This window comes from Dermacentor silvarum, chromosome 9, assembly GCF_013339745.2.
Source record: "Dermacentor silvarum isolate Dsil-2018 chromosome 9, BIME_Dsil_1.4, whole genome shotgun sequence".
Classification (NCBI taxonomy): Eukaryota; Metazoa; Arthropoda; class Arachnida; order Ixodida; family Ixodidae; genus Dermacentor; species Dermacentor silvarum.
In genome coordinates, this window is record NC_051162.1 from 85,337,863 (window position 1) to 85,357,478 (window position 19,616).

The 19,616-nt window shown below is 49.3% G+C and overlaps 1 protein-coding gene and 1 pseudogene across 1 annotated transcript; one reads left to right on the plus strand and one right to left on the minus strand.

Moving 5' to 3' along the window:
• Nucleotides 1-3,974: 3,974 nt before the first annotated feature.
• Nucleotides 3,975-8,062, plus strand: LOC119463701 (uncharacterized). The gene is made up of 2 exons (XM_037724526.2): nucleotides 3,975-4,430; nucleotides 7,491-8,062. Exons 1-2 carry the CDS (start codon nucleotides 3,975-3,977, stop codon nucleotides 8,028-8,030), a joined length of 996 nt encoding a protein of 331 aa, XP_037580454.1. The 3' UTR covers nucleotides 8,031-8,062.
• Nucleotides 8,063-9,440: 1,378 nt separating this feature from the next.
• Nucleotides 9,441-19,616, minus strand: part of LOC119465351 (sulfotransferase ssu-1-like) — a 48,151-nt pseudogene continuing 37,975 nt past the window's right edge.

The window sequence follows — 19,616 nt, forward strand, 5'->3', positions numbered from 1 at the left end:
GACAGAGGGATGCCAATTCATGCCCACCGCCTTTGACCATGGCGGGCCCATTAGGAATGCATAGAGAGCGATCGCGATTGCAAGACTATACCGTATGACACTAGCTGCATCATAGGTTATGCATCTGTGTTCTGTAATGCGTGAATAAATGTCACTTGTGCAATTAGTTACGTCATTTCTGTACTCCAGTGCCCATGCTGTCTCAGCAGCACGCCCAAGACGTTTCACCTATACGGCAGTTGCGCTGCGGCTCTGATACAGCCTACCCAAACGAGAATGCTCGCACAGTAAACAAAAGAAGCAGACGGCAATATTCACTCTTTCAATAAGCACCCCAAGCGGAAACTTATGTTGAGAAGTTCATTCAGTCATCTGAACTTGCAAACACGGTTTCACCTGCCGTCGGTGCGGCCCCTTTCCTTGGTTAGGCCTCGTCTGCGGCTGCTTGAGTAAGACAACAGTTAGGACGCAACCATGCATTGCAGTCTGCTTGTGTTGAGCAACGCCGGTGGAAAAAAAATCTGCACACGCCGTGGTTGCTTAATGGCTTTGGCATTGAGCTGCTAAGCCCGAGGTCGCGGGACCAAATTCCGGCTGCGGCGGCCGCATTTTGATGGGGTGGGGGGGGGGATGCAAAAACGCCCGTCTACCATGCATTGAGTGCACGCAAAAGAATCCCAGGTGGCCAAAATTAACCCCTAGTCCCCCCCCCCCCCCCCCCACTGCGGTGTGTCTCATATTCAGATGATGGTTTTGGCACGTAAGACCCCAGAATTATTATTTTTTAATGTTTGCACGCGTTTCCAATGACCTTAGCGAAGGGCGCAGTGTCGACAGAGGCATAGTAATGTCCTCGCTTACCCTGCGGCGGCTGGTGTTTGCTGTGCGTACTATGACTCCTCCGGAGAAACTTGCTTGACGTCTTGCGAGGCAGGGATGTTGCGGAGACCAGAGCGTGTTTGTCGCTAGGATAGGCCATGGCACTTCCGACGCCTTTTTCCTGGTCAAACGGAGTCATTGTTGACGCGGACTTGAAAGCCAGGGGCCTACGCCTATCATGTGCTGTTACGCTGATTAGGCACGTATGAATTCGTATGACCCACTACCGGAGCCTAGATCCACGAATCAGCCAACAATAAAGTAAACTGGAATTTCTGAGAGGACACGCATACACACACATTATAAATAAGTAAATAAATAAATATATCAAGAAAAAATGCCGCAGATTGTAATTCTGAAGTTTTACGTGCCAAAACCACATTTCATTATGAGACACGCCGTAGTGGGCGGCTCAATTTCAGAATTAAGAATCGTATAACTTCTTTCTGTAGTAGATGGTATTCAGTTTCTCGCCGATAATCAGTGATGCGCATGTGCCACCATTTACTGAGATAATTGTCATAATCATCAACAAAGCACATAAACACCGCTACTGGGATCATGAATCTCCCTGTAGGCCAGTTTCATGTGTGGAGAACGATGGCCACAACGACAAGACCAGCACAGCAACGACAGTGACGACATTGACGATGACGGCAACAATAGCAACAATAAACACTGGGCTCCCTAATAATCACAGGTGCAGCTTTGGTTTGGGAGTTGTGTGAGCCCAACGCAGACGAAGGACATTCCTCTTTTTATTGCGTTGCTGGACGCGCAATCAATAACACAATTCTCAAACATATCAAAGAGAACTGCAGGACATTACAGACCAAGCATAGCATCATCTCTCTGCCGGACTGGGTCCCGGGACATGCGGGCTTCTTGGTCAACGATAGCTTGCAGGATAGAAACGGAAATTTCCACCGTTTCCGTCTCGCGGCATTCGGAGCCCATTCACACTAGGGGATAAAGACCACGTCACCCTAAACAGACACTTCAAGCTATAAAATCACACACAACAGCACCCGTGCTAGCGCACGTTCCCTGCCTCAAGGGCTAAGCAGAGGAAACAAAGTACTTGTACACTACCCAGGAACAGAAGCAGCCTTTACAGAATGCGTTACCACCGAATGTACCGCGAACAAGACAAGAAAACAGATCGCACAACCTGGACACGACTCAGCAACGACCAAAGTAACCTCCACCAAATGCAATAGTGGAGGTTACTAACCGCCAGACTTGAAGCATCTATTGCTGCTTTGCACATAGTTAAACACAGTCGGAGAGAAACAGTATATAGGGAAGAACAGGCTTAAGCGCTCAGGCAGCGCCTCGGTCTCACCTCTACCCGGGACAATGTTCACAAATGTGGTGAAGTGGTAGCCCTCGTAGACTTCACCCATCGGTGCAGTGCTATTGTGGCACCGCGGTAGCAACTCTTGAGCTGCTACCACAACAAGCATGCTGTCAGCCGACAGTGCAAGGCGCTCCTCTGGTCACGTGGTCCCTGTCGCGTGTGGTTGACAGCTCACAAAACTCCGTGACTTCGTCAAGCAGTTGGGCCTTGCCACTTGGCAAGGCCCAACTGCTCTACATGAATTAACAGGGCCGGTGTGTAGGGCCGGGTGACAAATACTCATGAGAAATCCTCTTGAGAAATCAGCAAGTAGTATTGCATTGTAAGCACTTTTGTATTTTATTGTACATTTTGAAGCGCTCTTGCTCAAATATTGTGTAACCATTTTATTTTAATCGAGTACCCTTTATGAATGCTTGTTACTTACGCGCAAGAGAAAGAGATAAACACTTTAAGTGAAGTGGGGAAATGGAATCTTAGAGGAAAGTCTACGATTGTGCGTAGTATCTGGAGAAAAAATATACAAGATGAAGAAATAATTGCGGCTGTGTAGTTAGTCGCTGAATCTCATCGGTTAGAAAATGTTCGATACTTTCCTGTAGAGATCCATTTAGATTTGTGTTTCAAGGCAATCTAGCTGGCCGAAGATGCCGCCAGGGCCCAAGGGCTCGAGGCCATCATCTAGGTAGAGAGGCCTAGGTCTCACAAAAATGGTGTACTAAAAAAAGTTTATACCTCCTCCCCCTCCTGCGGTTCACGCCGAATTTCCATCCAAATCCAGTCTACCCTTGCAGAGGGCAAGTGTCGTACCACTAGAAAGTTTGAAGTGTCGCTTACTTAGACTACGTTGCCGATTCCCCACTAAACCTTTATGCTCATTGGTCACGTCTGACTTTATGACCTTTGTCATTTTAAAGCGTAGTTTTATTTGGGATTTCCCCCGCTTTGCGGGTGATAGCTGCTGGATGCTGTTTCCTTAGATGAGTATACCACTTGGGCCAATGGGTATATGCGGCAATGGGTTTGTGAGCATTATTGGCCAATCCCCCAGAATTGGCATGTGGTACTGGGCCCAAAGACAAGAGACAAGCAGCAAACAAGTCGACAACAGGAAATTGAAGAAGGCTAGATAGAAGTGAAATTGGCAAAAGAAAAACGCAGCCGAACGCGGCCAACGAAGAAAAGAGAACAAAATGGCCGCACAGCGTGCATCGAGTGAGCATCGCTATGCGGCATAGAAGTGGAGAAGTCAAGACATTTCAGTGAATGTCAAACCTTCGCTTGTCACCGAATCTGACATATGCGTGGGTTCCGCCATTTTTTCTATAAGAATGAATCTCTAGAACATTACTGTTCGAAAACAATGTTTTTGGTGGAACACTTTCGAAAGCTCGCGGTCAACTTGACTCTTCCGGCAATCCTTTCCTTTGGCACTACCGATGTAGGCTTTATCCATAGAAACGTTTGCGATGACATTTGAATTTTGTTGTACGAGGCAATAACTGCACGAAAAATGTTTCCTTTTCTCGCATTCTCAATGTTACTGTAATATTTCAGTATTATTCCATTCATGGTACTAATACTGTTTCAAATTATTTTCCTCATAGTTATTAATTTTACTTGAAACCTCGTACCACCCAATCTATGGTTGATCCCTCAGAGTGGGTCGCGCAATTTGACCGAGGAACAACCAACCTTTAGAAGACTAAGAAGAAGAAGAAGAAGAAGATTCAAGATGGGCAATGCTCTACGCAAGAACCTCGGCGATCAGCGCAGCCGCCTGACAGAATCCGAGAAGAGGCTGATTCGCAACAGCTGGCGCAAGTTCTGCGAGCGGAACCCGGACTACGGCGTGCGCATCTTCATCGGCATGTTCGCCAAGCACCCCGAGTACCTGCAGTTGTTCCCCAGGTTCAGGGACAAGGAACTGCGCACGCTTCGCGACGACGCCAAATTCCGGGCGCACGCATGCGCCGTGGGCCACCAGCTGTCGGCCATCGTCGAGTGCATCGAGGATGACGAGGTGCTCATCGAGCTGATCCGCAAGAATGCCGCCAATCACCTGCCGCGAGCCGGCGTGAGGCCCTCGAACTTCGAGGGCCTCTTCGCCGCGGCGCTCGAGCAGATGGTGGCCAGCAACAGGGCACTCATGACGCCAGCCACCGTGAACGCGTGGGAGAGGCTTTTCGAGGTGAGAGTGCACTTGTTAGGGTCCCAGGGCACTTTTTGAGAGAGGAGGAGGAGTGTTCTTTTCTGCACGCAGACCTAGACTTGGCATGTTTTATTTTAACAGTGGAGCTGTTTAAGCTCTTGGTTAGACATGGGAGATATGGTAGAGGTTAGACATGGGACGTTAAGCAGAGGGAAGGAGAGCATGCGCGGGGCGCGCGCTATGCTTGGGAGAGAGCAGCAGAAAATGAGAGCGAGAGAGAGAGAAATTGTAGCAGCATCAACGAGGCAACGCGCAGAGCTGCTGTCGACACCATAGGCATTGCCCCACGTTCGCGCCAAACGCGCGCGGTGTCCATGACTGCAGCCGGCGCCTCTGGCGGCAGCTTGGCAGGTTTCGACCAGCCACGCCCCAGCAAGTGTGGAGGCGCAGCTTGGCCGTGACGTCACCGGGGAGATAAAGCTCGAAGCCGCCGCGACGGCGGCAGAACTCTCGTTGACTCTTTCCCGAGTACATGTAGCCTTGACATGGGACGGCCAAAGAAGATCCGGACACCCTAAGAAGCCGCTCATCTTGAAGCGCGTCGCGCGGCCAAGCGAGAATCTGTGCGTCGGCGGCGAGCCGATTTGGAATACTGTGCCTAGAGCACTTAGCATTTCCTAGCAAAACTTAGCCAAGCGTAGTAAAACCTGTAAGAAGCTAGGTCGATCACCAGCTCCGCTGTTTACTCCAGCCTTGCACCACTTGTGCAAGCTGCCCACATTTTTCTGTCTTACAATAGCCTAATTATCTAAAAAAATCACCGCATATCCACGAAGTGAATGATGATAAATGGGCGAAGCACCGGGGGATCATTCGGTTAACCGTGAATCCACCGACGCCGGCAAGCGGGCCCAGAGGCGGCGAGAGCGCGGGAAGCGGCGACAAAACGCCGGAAGCGTTCTCTACCTGAGGTTGGTGGCGCCGATGCTCGGTTCAAGCGCGACGCCGGCAAGCGGACCCAGAGGCGGTGAGAGCGCGGGAAGCGGCGACAAAACGCCGGAAGCGTTCTCTACCTGAGGTTGGTGGTGCCGATGCTCGGTTCAAGCGCGAGCTTCGCGAGCCCTCAGCTCCGGGTCCGCTTGCCGTACTGCTGCAGCTTTGCGAGCCCTCAGGTCCGGGTCCGCATGCCGGCGTTGCCGTGCTGCTGCACCTTCGCGAGCCCTCCGCTCCGGGTCCACTTGTTGCCGTTTTGCTGCAGCTTCCCGCGCCCTAGACTCCCGGTCCGCTTGTTGTCTGCGTCGCCATGCTGCATCAGCTTTGCGAGCCCTCTACTCCGCTTGCAATTGAGCCGCCACTCTTGCCTTTTCATCCATAGCGGGCGCACCGTTATCGGAAGCGACCTTATCATCCATGGCTAAAGAGAGACAGAGAGCGCGCGTTGGGAACGAGCACCCTTGTGCACCGCAGCGCCCCTAGCGGACTCTAGGCAAACCAGAGCTACGGACGAGAGAGAAAGATAGCGCGCGTCGGGAACGAACGCCCTTGTGCACCGCAGCGCCCCTAGCGGTCTCCATGCAAACCAGAGCTACGGACGATGGGCGACGAGGGAGGGACAAGGCTCGGCCCTTAGGTGCTTCGCCCCTAAAACGCCACGGAAAACTAACTCGCCCGAACCGCCACTATTGCCAACTGCCTGACATAAGTTGCCGGCATTGCTCCGCGCGAGCGCCACTAACCTAACTTAGCTTATCGAACATGGTAAGGTCTGAAGTCCATCACGTTACATGTAGCAAGTGTGGCGAGTTGGTTTCCGTTCATAATGATAGCCAGTCAAAAAGAACGAGGACAAGATAGAAGACAGGAAGAGCACTTACCAGCGACTAAGTTCATTAGAGTAATCATGTGCTGTATATACATGAAAGAATAACACACGGCTGATAACAAATGCTATGACACGCTTAATTTAACAAAGTCATCTTGTACTAGATTAACAAGAGCCTTTTACAATGCCTCAGTATTAGGTTCACAAGAGCACTAATAAGATTTTAGCTGTGTTAGCGCTCGTCTTGTCTGCTATCTTGTCCTCAGTCCCTTTTTGCGCTCTCTGCTTTCATTACGAACGTTACCTCTGATAGCAGAAGGACACGTGGTAACATAAGGAAATACTAAGGTCGGGGTGGATTTGAACGCAGGTGCAACAAGCTGCGTGCCATCTATTCAACATCAACCCACAAGGCTTACCCTTCATACTTTAGCTGTGTATCACGCTGGAATCTTTGAAGAAGCCTAAGAAACCTTTGGATAAATATTCACTGCCCCTGTGGGAAAAAGTGTCACTTGAGATCGGGTTGGTTTGGGTCTCATGAGGGGAAATCTGGTGGGGTAGGGTGGCAAAGTTATAGCATGCATGTGTTCTGTCTTATGATGTTGTCTGCAGGGTTGTCTTTCAGGAAGCAGGACTTTTACTTGCTTATTGTTGATGGCACATCCCACTCGCATCTTTACGGATATTAAACGGCGTCAATTGAAAGTTCAACAATCACTCGTATTATGGCTGGTAGGTTGATGTATAATGCGTTGCGAAACGATATCTTATGTTAAAGAGAGCGCCAGCATCCCAGATATATCAATACTATGAATACCAATATCCCAATGTATCAATATCTCACAGATATCACTTTCACGTTGTTTCATTTACAGAACTCTCCGAACATTGTCTCTAAAAGGTAACAAGGAATGATAATAATTGGAAGAATGTTTATTTACAAAGGACATGAAAAGGTAGAAAAACGTTAGCATCATGAAAATATTTGGAGTTTGCTTGAGACCATTTGTGAGTTTGTTTCGGGCTACTCGAGAAACCATTCTCATGTATACTTGAAGCCATTCCTAATGTTGAAGGACGCAAAAGTTTGCAAGTCATGGCTGGGTCTGTTGTCCTGTGTTCATACCTCCACTGCTCATGTTTTCACGAGATGATTCGTTCGACATGAAACAACTAGCCGGCTGTAACCGTCTTATCACGCAAATGGATGCTTGTGCACGTCGAGAACTGAGCAACAAACGTTCCCTTCTGCATTTGGTGTCTTGTATTTTCAGACAATGAACACAATCACGAGGAACGTGTATGAGGAGGCCGCAGAATTCTCGGCCACCAGCCAGGACACGTCGTCGGGAGATGAACGCTCACCGCTCGACCCTGTCGCTGCCTTTGCTGAACTCTCGAAGACGGATGGTGATGATGCTGCAGCTGGTTCCAGCACGGCACTGGGACAACTGACCACACAGGGAACCACCGCTGGTGCTGGTACTTCGGAGAAACTGACGAAGGAGCGTCGGGACAGCGCTCCTGGCACTACGAAGCCGAATACTGCGGCGCCCGCTGGAAACGTCAGTGGCACAACGACAGGGTTGGCTGTCTTGGGAGAAGCGAGCAGTGCTTCGGGCCAACTTACCCACCACGACGTTGCCGACTCTTTAAAGCCGATAAAGCCAGCGCCTGAGGCAAACGCTGGTGGTACACAAGCACCACCAGCCGCACAGCGTGGCTTGCACGCTGCTGGGGCTCCGAAAAAGCTAACCAAAAAGGCCCACCGAGATGCGTCATCACAGGATAACACGGAGCCGGCTACGATATAACGCTTCACCAGTCATTGAAGCGACGGTTCGCAGTGCTGCGCAGTGCTGTATATAATCATACCAGCACCTTGACGGGCAGTCTCTCAAGGACACGCTGAGAGCTTGCGAATTCCCGTCGCTTTTTTGTCTACCTTTAATAAATCTAACCTTTTTATCTGCATTACGCCAGGTTTTCGCCCCTTCGCCGTCGCCGCACTTTACGCCGTGGCCGCACTGTAACGTCACACCACGGCCCTGGAGCCTCCAGCATCTCGGCTCGTCGCGGTCGCCGCGGGGCCACTGCTCTTGCTGTTCATAAGTCTCTATATAGTAAAAGTACCGCCATCTACTTTTTCCTCCTCTCCTAAAGCGCTCGTTTTCCTTTGCTTTTTGCTTGCGAAAGCAAGTCGACGGTGGCGCCCCTAGAAAGTCCATGTTTAAGCTTTCAGGCCGGGCGCGCGCCGCCGCCGCTGCCGGTGACTGCGGCTGAGCAGAGTGACTTTCAACATGGCTCTGACGCGCAAAAAATATAAAGAATTGAAAGCGCGCGCTATCATCGTCCAATCGGAGAGACAAGAGAGGATGCTGGTACTTTTATTATATAGGGATTTTAGCTGTTGGGCGCTCGCCGCGCCCTATGTGTGACGTCATACCACGGGCCTCGATTCTCCGGCGTCTCGGCTCGTCGCGGTCACCGCGCGGCCACCGCGCCTGCCGTTGGGGCTTTGGCTATTGGGCGCTCCTGCACCCTCTGTATGACGTCACACCCCGCGCTCCGCAGCTGTGATAACCGGGAGTATAGAAGGGGAGAGCTCGCATCGCCGCAGTCATAGTTGAGGCCGCAGTATGGATGGTGAGAAGTCGGCCAGCCTGAAGGAGGCCAGGGATCGCCGTAGAAATGAAGTGGAGACAGCGCGCTGAAGAGACTCAAGAGGAGCGTGCCGAACGGTTGGCCAAACGCCGTGAAAGCGATTCCACTAGAAGGGCTCGCTTAGCCTCTAACGATGAATCTACAGCGCCGACCTCTGATGAGCGCAGCCGGCAGTTTGTAGCTATCGCTAATCGACTAGGTTTAACCAGAGCTAAACCACCGCCAATTTTTGTAGCGATAGCTATATTACGCCAGGTTTTCGCCTCTTCGCCGTCGCCGCACTTTGAGCCATAGGCTAGGCCTTTCGGTCCCAACGTGGGAGCGGCCCGCTTCAGGCTAGGAAACTAGCTCGACCCAATGGACCAAAATAAAGTTTTTCCATCCATCCATCCATGTTAAGATACCATATGCTGAATAAATACTTACCTTTTCAATGAATGCAGTCAGCAAGAAAATACCAAGTACTTTAACAGGCTTACATTTCCATTAAACTTTTGAATAACAAGACAACACACAATGCAGCATGTAATATATATTTATTACAGAAAGAAATATTGAAATAAGATTTGGTAACGTCCACATATAACTAGACTGCTCTTTAAACAGGCTTCGAAATATATATATTGTAATACATTAACTTGTTAAAGGAAGGTACCGAGGAACTGAACATGTGTACGGGGCAATCCAATTTCACAACCCACCCGCATAATGGCCAATCCTCCACTGTGGGTATAAGCGCCTCAACTGCTCAGGTTATCAACAACAACCATTTCACAACTTCCTCTCACGTGTGCACATGACTCTGCGCTCGTGCTAACTTCGATGGCCTTATGGAACCTTGTGCGGGGAATTCTCCTTCTTTCTGGGGTTTCACGTGCCAAAACCAGCTCCGGATTAATTTTTTGACCACCTGGGGTTCTTTAACGTGCACTAGAACGCAAGCACACGGGCGTTTTAGCATTTCGCCTGCATCGAAATGCGGTCGCCGCGGCCGAGATTCGATCCCGCGATCTCGTGCTCATCAGCGCAACGCCTTAGCTGACGGACCCACCGCGGCGGGTAACCTAACGCATTAGTTTCCAAAGCAGGTGTAAAGGTTATGTAGCAACGGCGACCCTGACGGTTTGAAATGCGAGTGCTTGCTAACATCAAATCCGTGCTTGCAAGGAATGACATTTTAACAGCCAAGGGTGTCGGGACGAAAGTATGGTTGCAGTAATTATGGCTTCTCTAGGTGCGGCCGTGTTCATTTGATAGTAACTGTTGTCGGTTGGCGCGTGTGACGTCATGGTGTCGATCATAAATGCCTTTTACCATGCAGGTTACTCTTATTAGTGCCACGCTCATAACAAAAAGGGACGAGAAAATTTCTGTGTGACCTACTTAGAATGCATCTCGATAATTTAATCTTGTGAAGTTGGTCATTACATACACATGCGGCCACTGTCGTAAGTTCGAATAGCCATTCAATTTTTACATAAGTACGAGTGCAGTTCTCAAAGTTCACTTTGTTCGGCATGCAAGAAAATTGTGTATCAAGCGTTAGCTATATTCTTGGCGTCCTGCCACTCCTTCGCCCACAGGTTCATGAAGTCTGAGTCCTTCGAGACCTCCTGTATCTTTTCCTCAATCCTTGCCAGCTGCTGCTTTGTCAAGGTCTCGCGCCAACCACCGGCCTTCCCAATGCGGACAAAGTTGACTTCCTCCTTAAGCTGAGCGCGAAATTCTTCACTATCTAGTTTAGCCATCATGGCTAGGATTTCGGGATTCCGGAACAAATAGGCACGCCATTTCCTGATGAGTTGCCTTGAGAAACCCTTTCATGTACGTGACACTGCTACGATCCTGGATAGTTTGAAGTAAGTCGTCGTCGTCTTCCAGTTGACTTCCCAGCTCTTCGCCGAGGAAGCGGGCCAACTTGATTATCGTTCCGCGGTTGTCCTGCGCGAGCTGCTCGTAAGTCATAAAGAAAACGTTGGGTTCGTCCTTGTGAGCATACCCTTCTGCGACGTGCTTGAAGTAGTCGCCGAACCCAGTTTCTCCCTTTATGAAGACGTCTAGTACTTCGTCGAAACTCGCATTCCGCAGCTCCCAGTCGGGTATCTTGGCCATAAAGTGATAGAACGAAATGGCAGCGTCCCAAGGGTTCCGTGCAACATACACGTACTTTGCCGTCCGATCGAATGGTAGACGACGCAATGCCAAGTGAGTGCGCATTGTTCGTGGTGCCTCCATTCCCTCAATGGCTTCTTCGCCTTGGAACTCAATGAAGGGGGCCCGTTTCACGAACTCCTCGAAGTCATGCGGTCCCTCTCCCTTGTGAAGAATTAGCTGTATGATCTGCTGCACCCAGTGAGTGCCAGCATTTCGGAAACGCCACCTGCACATCAATGAGACATCATTAGTGCTGCGAGGTTGCTCTGCAAGTCTTTAGCCCGACAGCTTAGTGGCTATGGCGTCATGCTCCCAAGCCTGAAGCTACGGGTTCGATTTGCGTCCATGGCGGCTGTATTTAGAAATGATGGGAGCGAAATGCAATAACGTTAGTGGGCTTGACTTAGATATAGGCGCACGTAATACAACAGGTGGTCACAACTAATCCGGAGTCCCCACTACACGTCATTGACACGTCAAATCCTAGAATTCAGTTTAAAATATCATTTGCTTGCCCTCTGGAGCAGCATGCAGGGGCGGTCAGAAAGGTTAACATAACGAATAGATCATGAAAACCAGCGAATAACTCTTTCTCTGTGCGTCCAGTAGCATATATTTTTTTGTCAAAGCAGGAACCACCTTGCAAACAAACATGCCACCTGTAAGACGCGATATCACGAAAAGAAAGTAAAATAGGGTTTGCTATTCCCTTTAAAGGACAATATGTTTAGGGGCCGAAGCAGTGCTTTCAGGGGTGCACCATTTCTCTAAGGCATGGTTATTAAATGTGGGCGTGTTTGGCGTAAAACAAGCACAAGACGCCTCATTTTAGGAACGATAGGGGAAGCAATAGGCACTAGAAACTGTTCGTAAACCATGACCCGTTTGAGGTATTGAATGCGTATAGCCAAGTTTTACGGCAAGAAATGGACGCCGCATTTACTTGCGATGTCCGAGAGGTCGCCACCATATTAGGAAAGTCACTTCACATGGCTTTACTGGGCACACAAGAGGCGACACTTTTGTCAATTCATATGCCGCAGCCAACACGCCTAATGCAATTGTTCTAGCACTGTAAGCAAATAGTGTGTATTTAATACCTTTCCCGTTTACAATGGTGTATCGAGTGGAGCAAGCACGAAAAACATAAGAAGTGGCTAAATGGTTAATGAGAGAAGCTAAAATTTCTGCCTAATGTACTGAAGTCAAGAGATTATTTAGTAAGGAACAAAAGAATGGTTATAGTGTACGTTTACAAATTATTCTAAAAGACGTAAGAACAGTAACACGTGATTGTTATCTTAAGGTTTTGCCTTTCAAGACTGCTCTCCCCTCTTCTCCCTCAGAATAAACTTGCAGGCTGAATAAGATCACTAGACTTCGACAGAGGTGAATTGAGTGTTTTACAGTTGAGTGTATATAATCTGGGATCCATGCGGAAACGGAGACAATACCCCCCACGTATAACGCCATCCTCCAACACTACCGACTGGGACGTAAGGTGTACCCGCCACCTCATCCAAAACTGACGAAAGAGAAAAGCACCGCATTCCGAAGACTGCAGAGCAATACGTACACCCATGGGATCCTCATGCATCGCATCCACCCGACACTACACACATACAACTGCCCGATCTGCGCCGTGCCAGACACTCTGGCTCATTTGCTACTAGAGTGCCCGTGGCGCCCCGAAGACGCCGTTACCAAACATACAACGTACGAAGACGTGAACCTCCTCGCCGAGACGTGGGAGGCCAAGATCTCCACCCCGCCCTGGACGAACAACGACGTCTTGTCGCCAGAGCCCGGGATGCTATCGCGGCCAGAGGATTCCTGGAATGAGGGACCTTCCCACCTAGAGTGATCCACAGCTCAAACGCTCGGGAACACCGTCTCAAAAATTAAAGTTTATATCATCATCATCATCATCATCATCATCATCATCCATGCGTTCGCCTGTAAGAGCCTCCAAAATTTCTTTAAGTAGAAAAAAATCACGTTTTTGTCTAAGAGAGACTGCACCTTTGCACAATTAAATCATTCGGAAAAACACTGCCACAACATAGGAGGCATCAAACTTGTGTTATCATGCGGCAGACGTGACACAACTCGCGAACTCTTGACAAGAATTCTTACTTTTTTGTATAGTGCTTTGAGTTTATGCTTCACAAAGTGTTTCTCTGTTTATAACACGGTTGAGCCCAGGATGATGCATTTCTTTACTTATTCAATTAAAGAAAGTCGCAGGCCTGTGCGGCACACGCAGCAGAGTCACAGCGTAAGCTGGTGGAGTGGCGCAAGACTAGCTCCAATTTCGGCACCACGCACAACAGGGTCTTAGCGGCAAAGTCCCTTCGCCTCGTTTTGACAAGAATGATCTGAACTGTCCGCCGTGCTGGATAGTATCAGGTTGGTAGTAGTGAGCCCTGGCTGTAGCGAAGCACGCTTCTAGCCTGAGTTTTGCGTTGATTCCGAATTTTTTCTGCCCTGTTGTGAGTGCGAAAAGGCTCTTCGCTTGTCACAGACCCCTCTGCGAGCTGGCCGTAGCCTAGTTTTACGAAAACGGACGCTCCGTATGCCGTGGAACGTAATGCTGGAAGCAAAATGAATTGGTGACGCCGATCCGACCGAGAGACCTAGCTCAGCCTCAAAAAAAAAAAAAAAGCGTCACTGTCGTTACTGCTGCGTCGTGGGCTGCCACGAGGAGGAAGGCCTGAATCTCAACATCGCATTCTACCGTTTTTCTTCAAGGCCTTACGCAGCGGAGTGTCGGGCGCGCTGGATAACTTCACTACCCCACTACGAGCAGCACAGGTTCGAGAGTTAAATGTGCACGAGAGTTAAATGTGCACAGGTTCGAGAGTTAAATCCTCAGTCAACACGTTAAGGCAGCGCAGCAAGGCAGTATTGATTACAGCATATCGATGTTCCAGCGCTGTCATTAAGTTACATCAAGCAAACAGTGCACGAGCTCGCGCTGCAGCGCGATTAGCACGTACGTTACTGCGAGCTCATATGCATTGCATCAGTCAACAAAGACTACAGGAAGCCCGGCCGAGCGTCGTGCTCGTCGTGCGCTCGAGCAGTTCGTACATCGCGGCGTGCTGAAAGACCGCTGCCGGCGCGGCGCATGCGGACGTGCGCTCGAGAAGCTCCGGACACGTGATGTCTGCTTATCGCTGCTGTGAATTCATTTATTGGAAGTATTTCCTTGTGTTTGTGTGCCTGAATCTAGCAGCGCGCAAACTTTACCTGAAGTTCAACTTCGTACGCGACTCGCTTCACTTGCGATGGACACCGCGCTTAAACTTCGCCGCTTATTTCTTGAATGGCGTACACGTACTCGGCGGCGGAGCCCTGGACTAGGGGCCCCGACCATTAGCGATGCCCCATTGGGGCAAGACAAAACTATCTTTGAATTAAAGTTTATCTATCTATCTATCTACTCGGCGTCGCATAATTTCTTGCCTTTAGGCAGCGTGCCACACCGGAAAAAATCTTCGGCGCCAGATATTCGCTGCAGGCCGGGGCACAACACAAGCAATGTGGCGGGTCCATATTGTGAACGTGCTTTTCGAAGCAGACGCCCGAGCTTGGTACTACCCAGCCCAAGGCAGAGGGCGCTCTTTAGCACCATTTTCGTAGCTCCCCCTGGGCAAAGCAGGAGCTCTATATGCAACTTACATGTCGGGCACGCCGCGTTTGCAGGCGCCTTAACTAGATGGCGCCACCATAATAGCGGAGGCTCGGGATCGCGTTGATTGCGCGCCTCCTCGCTAGGGTGCGTGCGTGTATAGGGCACTTTCCGCTGCCTGGTAGTAAACACTTGCGTGGCTCAGTGGTGGAGTATCTGACTTCCGTGCAGCGGGCGCGGGTTCGATCCCGGCGGGAACCGGGTACGTTTTTTTTTCGCATTTCCGGTGAAAGCGGTTACGGACACCGGGCATCGGCGTGGAGGCGGCGGACGCCATCGCGAACCGAAATGGCTATTGAAATGAGCCTATAACAGCTTACGCTGTAAAATAGGAGGGTATGACAAGGTGAGGGACAGAGCTTCTTGTTCACAGATGTTATACAGAGGTCACAGACAGGTTACTTGTGTATCCCTACAACCACAAATAAGCGGCGGCGTCGAAACGAGGGGATTGCGCAACCACAGTCGACAGTACTTCATTCTCAACTCTGTCTGCTATACACACAGCGCAATCAATCTCAAAAGTATTCTCAAGATCTCAAAAGGATCTCAAAAGCTACAGTATACAGCACACACCTTTCTCAGAATTCAGCGCCTTTCTCTCTTAAATCCTTGCCTGCAGTTTAACACGCAGTTTCGTGTTCCCTGCCGCTGAAAGAGACTTTTCATTATATTTTTTCTATGGCATTGATAACCAGTGTCAGGCAGGTAGTGTGTGGCCCTCAAAAGCTCGACGAACGTCAACAGTGCGGGTGCTGATTTGGAATGTCACATTGGAAATAGGCGGCCTCCCGTGTGTGCTGATATTAGCAACAGCATCTGCCAATGCTGCCAGGTCTTGTGGAAAGAAGTGAAACAATATTTTTTTTTCGAAACAATAAAAGAGGCCCTAAAACAGCATTTCCATGTGCTAGAAAGAAAAGGGAAAAACACGGGGAATGCGGGAGATGTAAATTCAAGACTATGCGCAAAAATAAGTATAAATACGCCCAAGCAACAGAAATATGCATTTAAAGGCACTATAAAGACAGTGCTAAACGACGTGAATGCACTTGTTATATACACAGAGAAGATGGCGCTCGATAGCATTGGAAATAAAAAGAGCTCTACTTTCATGTTGAGAATGCTGACCTTGTCAAGAACAAGTTAGTGACATGACTGTTTCATTTTTGCTTTGAAGAAAAAAAAACACGATTAGATGATTAGTTCTAAACACCCGGCATCGCCAAATTCTTGGCAAATCTCTAAAGGGTATGCACCTTAATGTTTAGGGCCATCATCATCATTGACGTGGCCCTCTGGGTAAGACGGCTACCGCGATGCCTTCAAAAGCGAAAGACACCGCGTAATAGAATTGCACAGAACCAGATTTAATGGACTGGTAATCTGCCGTTGCATAATGAAATAACGATGAACGGGCGTCTGCTTGGTGCGAGAAAAAATAACTTCAAACAATCATCTACACAAAAAGTCCGTGATGTGTCATTATTTGACATTTTCTGCTTTCTCTTCCTAAATGTAGACGTTCGGAATCTTTTAACGCGTTGCAGCGCCTTTCTAGCTCTACTTGTCACTTATTTTTAGCACGAGGCCCTAAAATAAGTCAGTGTCCTTACCTGCACCACGTCTCCTTCCTGCAGCTTAAGTTCTTTCGCCTTGAAGAAAAGATCTTCATTCACGAACCTGTGGTATGGGATGCCATCAATTACCATGGAACACTGCTTCTTTTCGTCCGAACCCATCAGGCTCCTGGTTCGTGGTCTGAAAGGTAACACAGCGCAAGTTCTTTGAAAACCATTTCTAGGCATGCACTCACGACTTTACAAACGTGCCAAGATTCAAAGCTTTTCGTCGATTCCACCAAGGTGACGGCAACGCCGTCGTACTAAGGTGGTCACTGAGCTGAAGTAAGCCCAAGGCAAACTGTTTTCTAAAAAGGAAGTCAAACACGGACTTTGAAGTTAAATTAAATGCTTACAGAATTTGTCAAACTGACCCTCAAGTACGAAGATATAACTGCGAGTCTCTACCAAATACACTTAATTAATAAAGTTGACAGAACTCAAAAGGTGGCAGCACGATTTATATATAAGGACTACTCCAAGTAACCAGTGTAACGGACTTAATTACTAGAGCACGCCTTCGGCCACTTCCCTCTCTCTCTCTTGGCTGTCTCTCTTGCCATGGTCAGTTTTAGATGTCGCGTTCACACTACCTACAGGACCCACCAAGACACTCAATAGGGAGAAATCGCAGTGTAGTCACGCGTTGACCAGCAAGTCATGTCAGTGTGCATAGGTATTCATCATTCCAGTTTGTAATAACAGATGCCAACAACTACCGGGTACTGCCGTAAACTGCACAACAGCAGAATCGCCAACAAGTTTTATTCAAAACATAAATTTTTGAGTTGAGTGTACTTAGCAATTTGTGATCCTCTATGAGTATTCTTTTGTGTTGATGTTCCCGATTTGTTTATGCATTCTTCGTTCGCACATCTGTGTGTTTCGTCTTGTTACGAGCCCCAACTCCTGCTTGCGTCCGAAAGTACTAGCGGTATGTAAAAAGAAAACAAGACCCAGAAGTTGCAGAGAGAGAGAATAAAACATTTATTATGGAAAATTAATAGCCGTTTTGTGGTCGGACCTCCTAGTCCGGAAGACCATTGGCTTTTGCCGCCATCCGGGCTCGGTTGACCAGGGCTTGTTGCTGTTCTGGGTCCGAGCTGGACAGGGTCGCCTCCCACTCGACTGTCGTCGGATTATGTTTGGCAGATATTTGCGGATTCTGTTGGCACGCCCAGACCATGTGGTATAACGTGGCCGTCTGGGTACAGAATTTGCATTGCGGATTGTATGTCATGGAATCTATCTTTGATAATACATAAGGATTTGGAAAGGACAATGTTTGTAAGCGTCTCCATGCTACCTGCGTTGCCTTATCTAATTTGGGATCAGGCGGGGGTAAAGTGCGTCTACTCAGCCGGAGGTGTTGTAGGATGTCAGAATATGAAAGAAGGGGCTGAGGATCGTCCTGGTCAGCGAGAAGTTGTGCTGTGGAGGAATCGGCGGAGCCCCGGTGTAGAAGTTCTCGGGCGGAGGCATGAGCAATCTAATTGCCTCGAACTCCCGCGTGCCCTGGTACCCACAGCAGCTGTTTCCACTGACCCTCTTGACGATTGGCCGCAGCCTGTTGCAGTATTGAGTGTGCGAGGTGGCCGACTTGACCTCTTGCGAAATTGCGATACGCCGCCTGGGAATCCGTGAGAACAAAGGTGGCTCTTGGATTACGCATGGCTAAGGCTATACCGGCCTCTTCCATGGCTGTGATGTCCATTCCGGTGGCCGAGATGCAGTCTACCACCTGTCCCCTGTGTACAACGGTTGCCGTGGAGCGGTTGTGCAGGGGTCCGGCGGCATCTACAAAGAAGGCACCTGTGTGATCCGAATACTTGTCGTAGGCTTTGGCTCTGGCAGTTCTCCTGTTTTCATGGTGGACGGGGTGCATATTACGTGGCAACGGGCGAGTGATGATATCCTGCTGCCATTCTGGTGGTAGTGATCGCTTGCTGGCGACATGAGTGGGTGGATTGATGCCCAGTGCTTCTAGCGTGGTGCGACCTGCTTTGGTGCGTGCGAGCCGAATGACTTGGTTCATGTAATGAGCTTGGAAGAGTCCTGACGCGGTATTATAGATGCCATTTCAAGGAGCCTGTCATTCATGGCCCATAGCGGTAGAGGGAGGATTTTCCAATATGTAAGTCGGAGTAGACGGTCCAGTTTGAGTTCGTCCTTTTTGAGAACGCGCAGGTACGGGAAGCTGTAAGTGACACGACTGATCACAAAGGCCTGTACGAGACGCAGTATGTCCGCTTCTTTAATGCCACGGTGTCGATTGGCAATCCTGGATATCATTCGGGAGATATTGGTGCAGGTAGTGCGGAGCTTTTGAATTGCTGCGTTGTTGTTGCCCTGATTATTAATGTATGCTCCCAGGACGCGGATAGTGTCCACTTCCTTGACCGGGGATTGATGGAGTTGGATATTCAACGGAATTTGGTTGCCACGCTTCCTAAATACCAGGAGTTCTGATTTAGTAGGGGAGCATCGAAGTCCGCAAGGGAGACCGATGCGCTCTACAGTTTCTGCTGCCCGTTGGAGTGCTTCTTCCATCTGTCCCATGCTGCCGGTGTTGGTCCATATAGTGATATCATCTGCGTATAGAGCGTGCTTGATTCCGGGTATCTCGTTGAGTGCCCTAGGCAGGTCCAGTAGTGCTATATTAAACAGCAGTGGCGAAATTACTGCCCCTTGCGGTGTGCCAGAGTCCCCCATTGTGATGGGGGCAGATTTTGTGTCGCCAGCTCGTATGGTCACGTGACGGTTGTGCAGGAAGTCGCGCACGTAGTCGTATGTACGCTGTCCGATTCCGATTCTAGCCAAGTTGTTCAGGATGGCTGAGTGCCGGACATTATCAAAGGCTCCCTGAAAGTCAATCGCCAGAATGGCGCGCTCCTGTTGCGTGGCTCCACTGGGGCGATCGATTATGTCGTACTTGAGTTGGAATAGAACGTCCTGTGCCGATAAATGCGCTCTAAAGCCAAACATTGTATGTGGGAAGAGGTCATTAGCTTCCATGTATTCAGTGATCCTGATTTGAAGTGCTTTCTCCATGACCTTCCCTGCACAGGAGGTGAGTGAGATGGGACGAAGGTTGTCAATATTGATGGACTTTCCGTGTTTGGGAATAAATACAATTTCAGCCGATTTCCATTCCTGCGGAAGCATACCTTCTTGCCAATACTTATTAATTTGGTAGGCAAAGAGCTCGAGCATGTCGTCACTTAAGTTGGCCATAAGGGTGGTAGTAATTTGGTCTGGACCTGGAG

Coding starts and splice junctions, on each gene's coding strand:
- LOC119463701 (XM_037724526.2), top strand. CDS start 3,975: ATGGGCAATGCTCTACGCAAGAACCTCGGCGATCAGCGCAGCCGCCTG. Junction 4,431..7,490: donor CGTGGGAGAGGCTTTTCGAG/GTGAGAGTGCAC, acceptor TTGTATTTTCAG/ACAATGAACACAATCACGAG.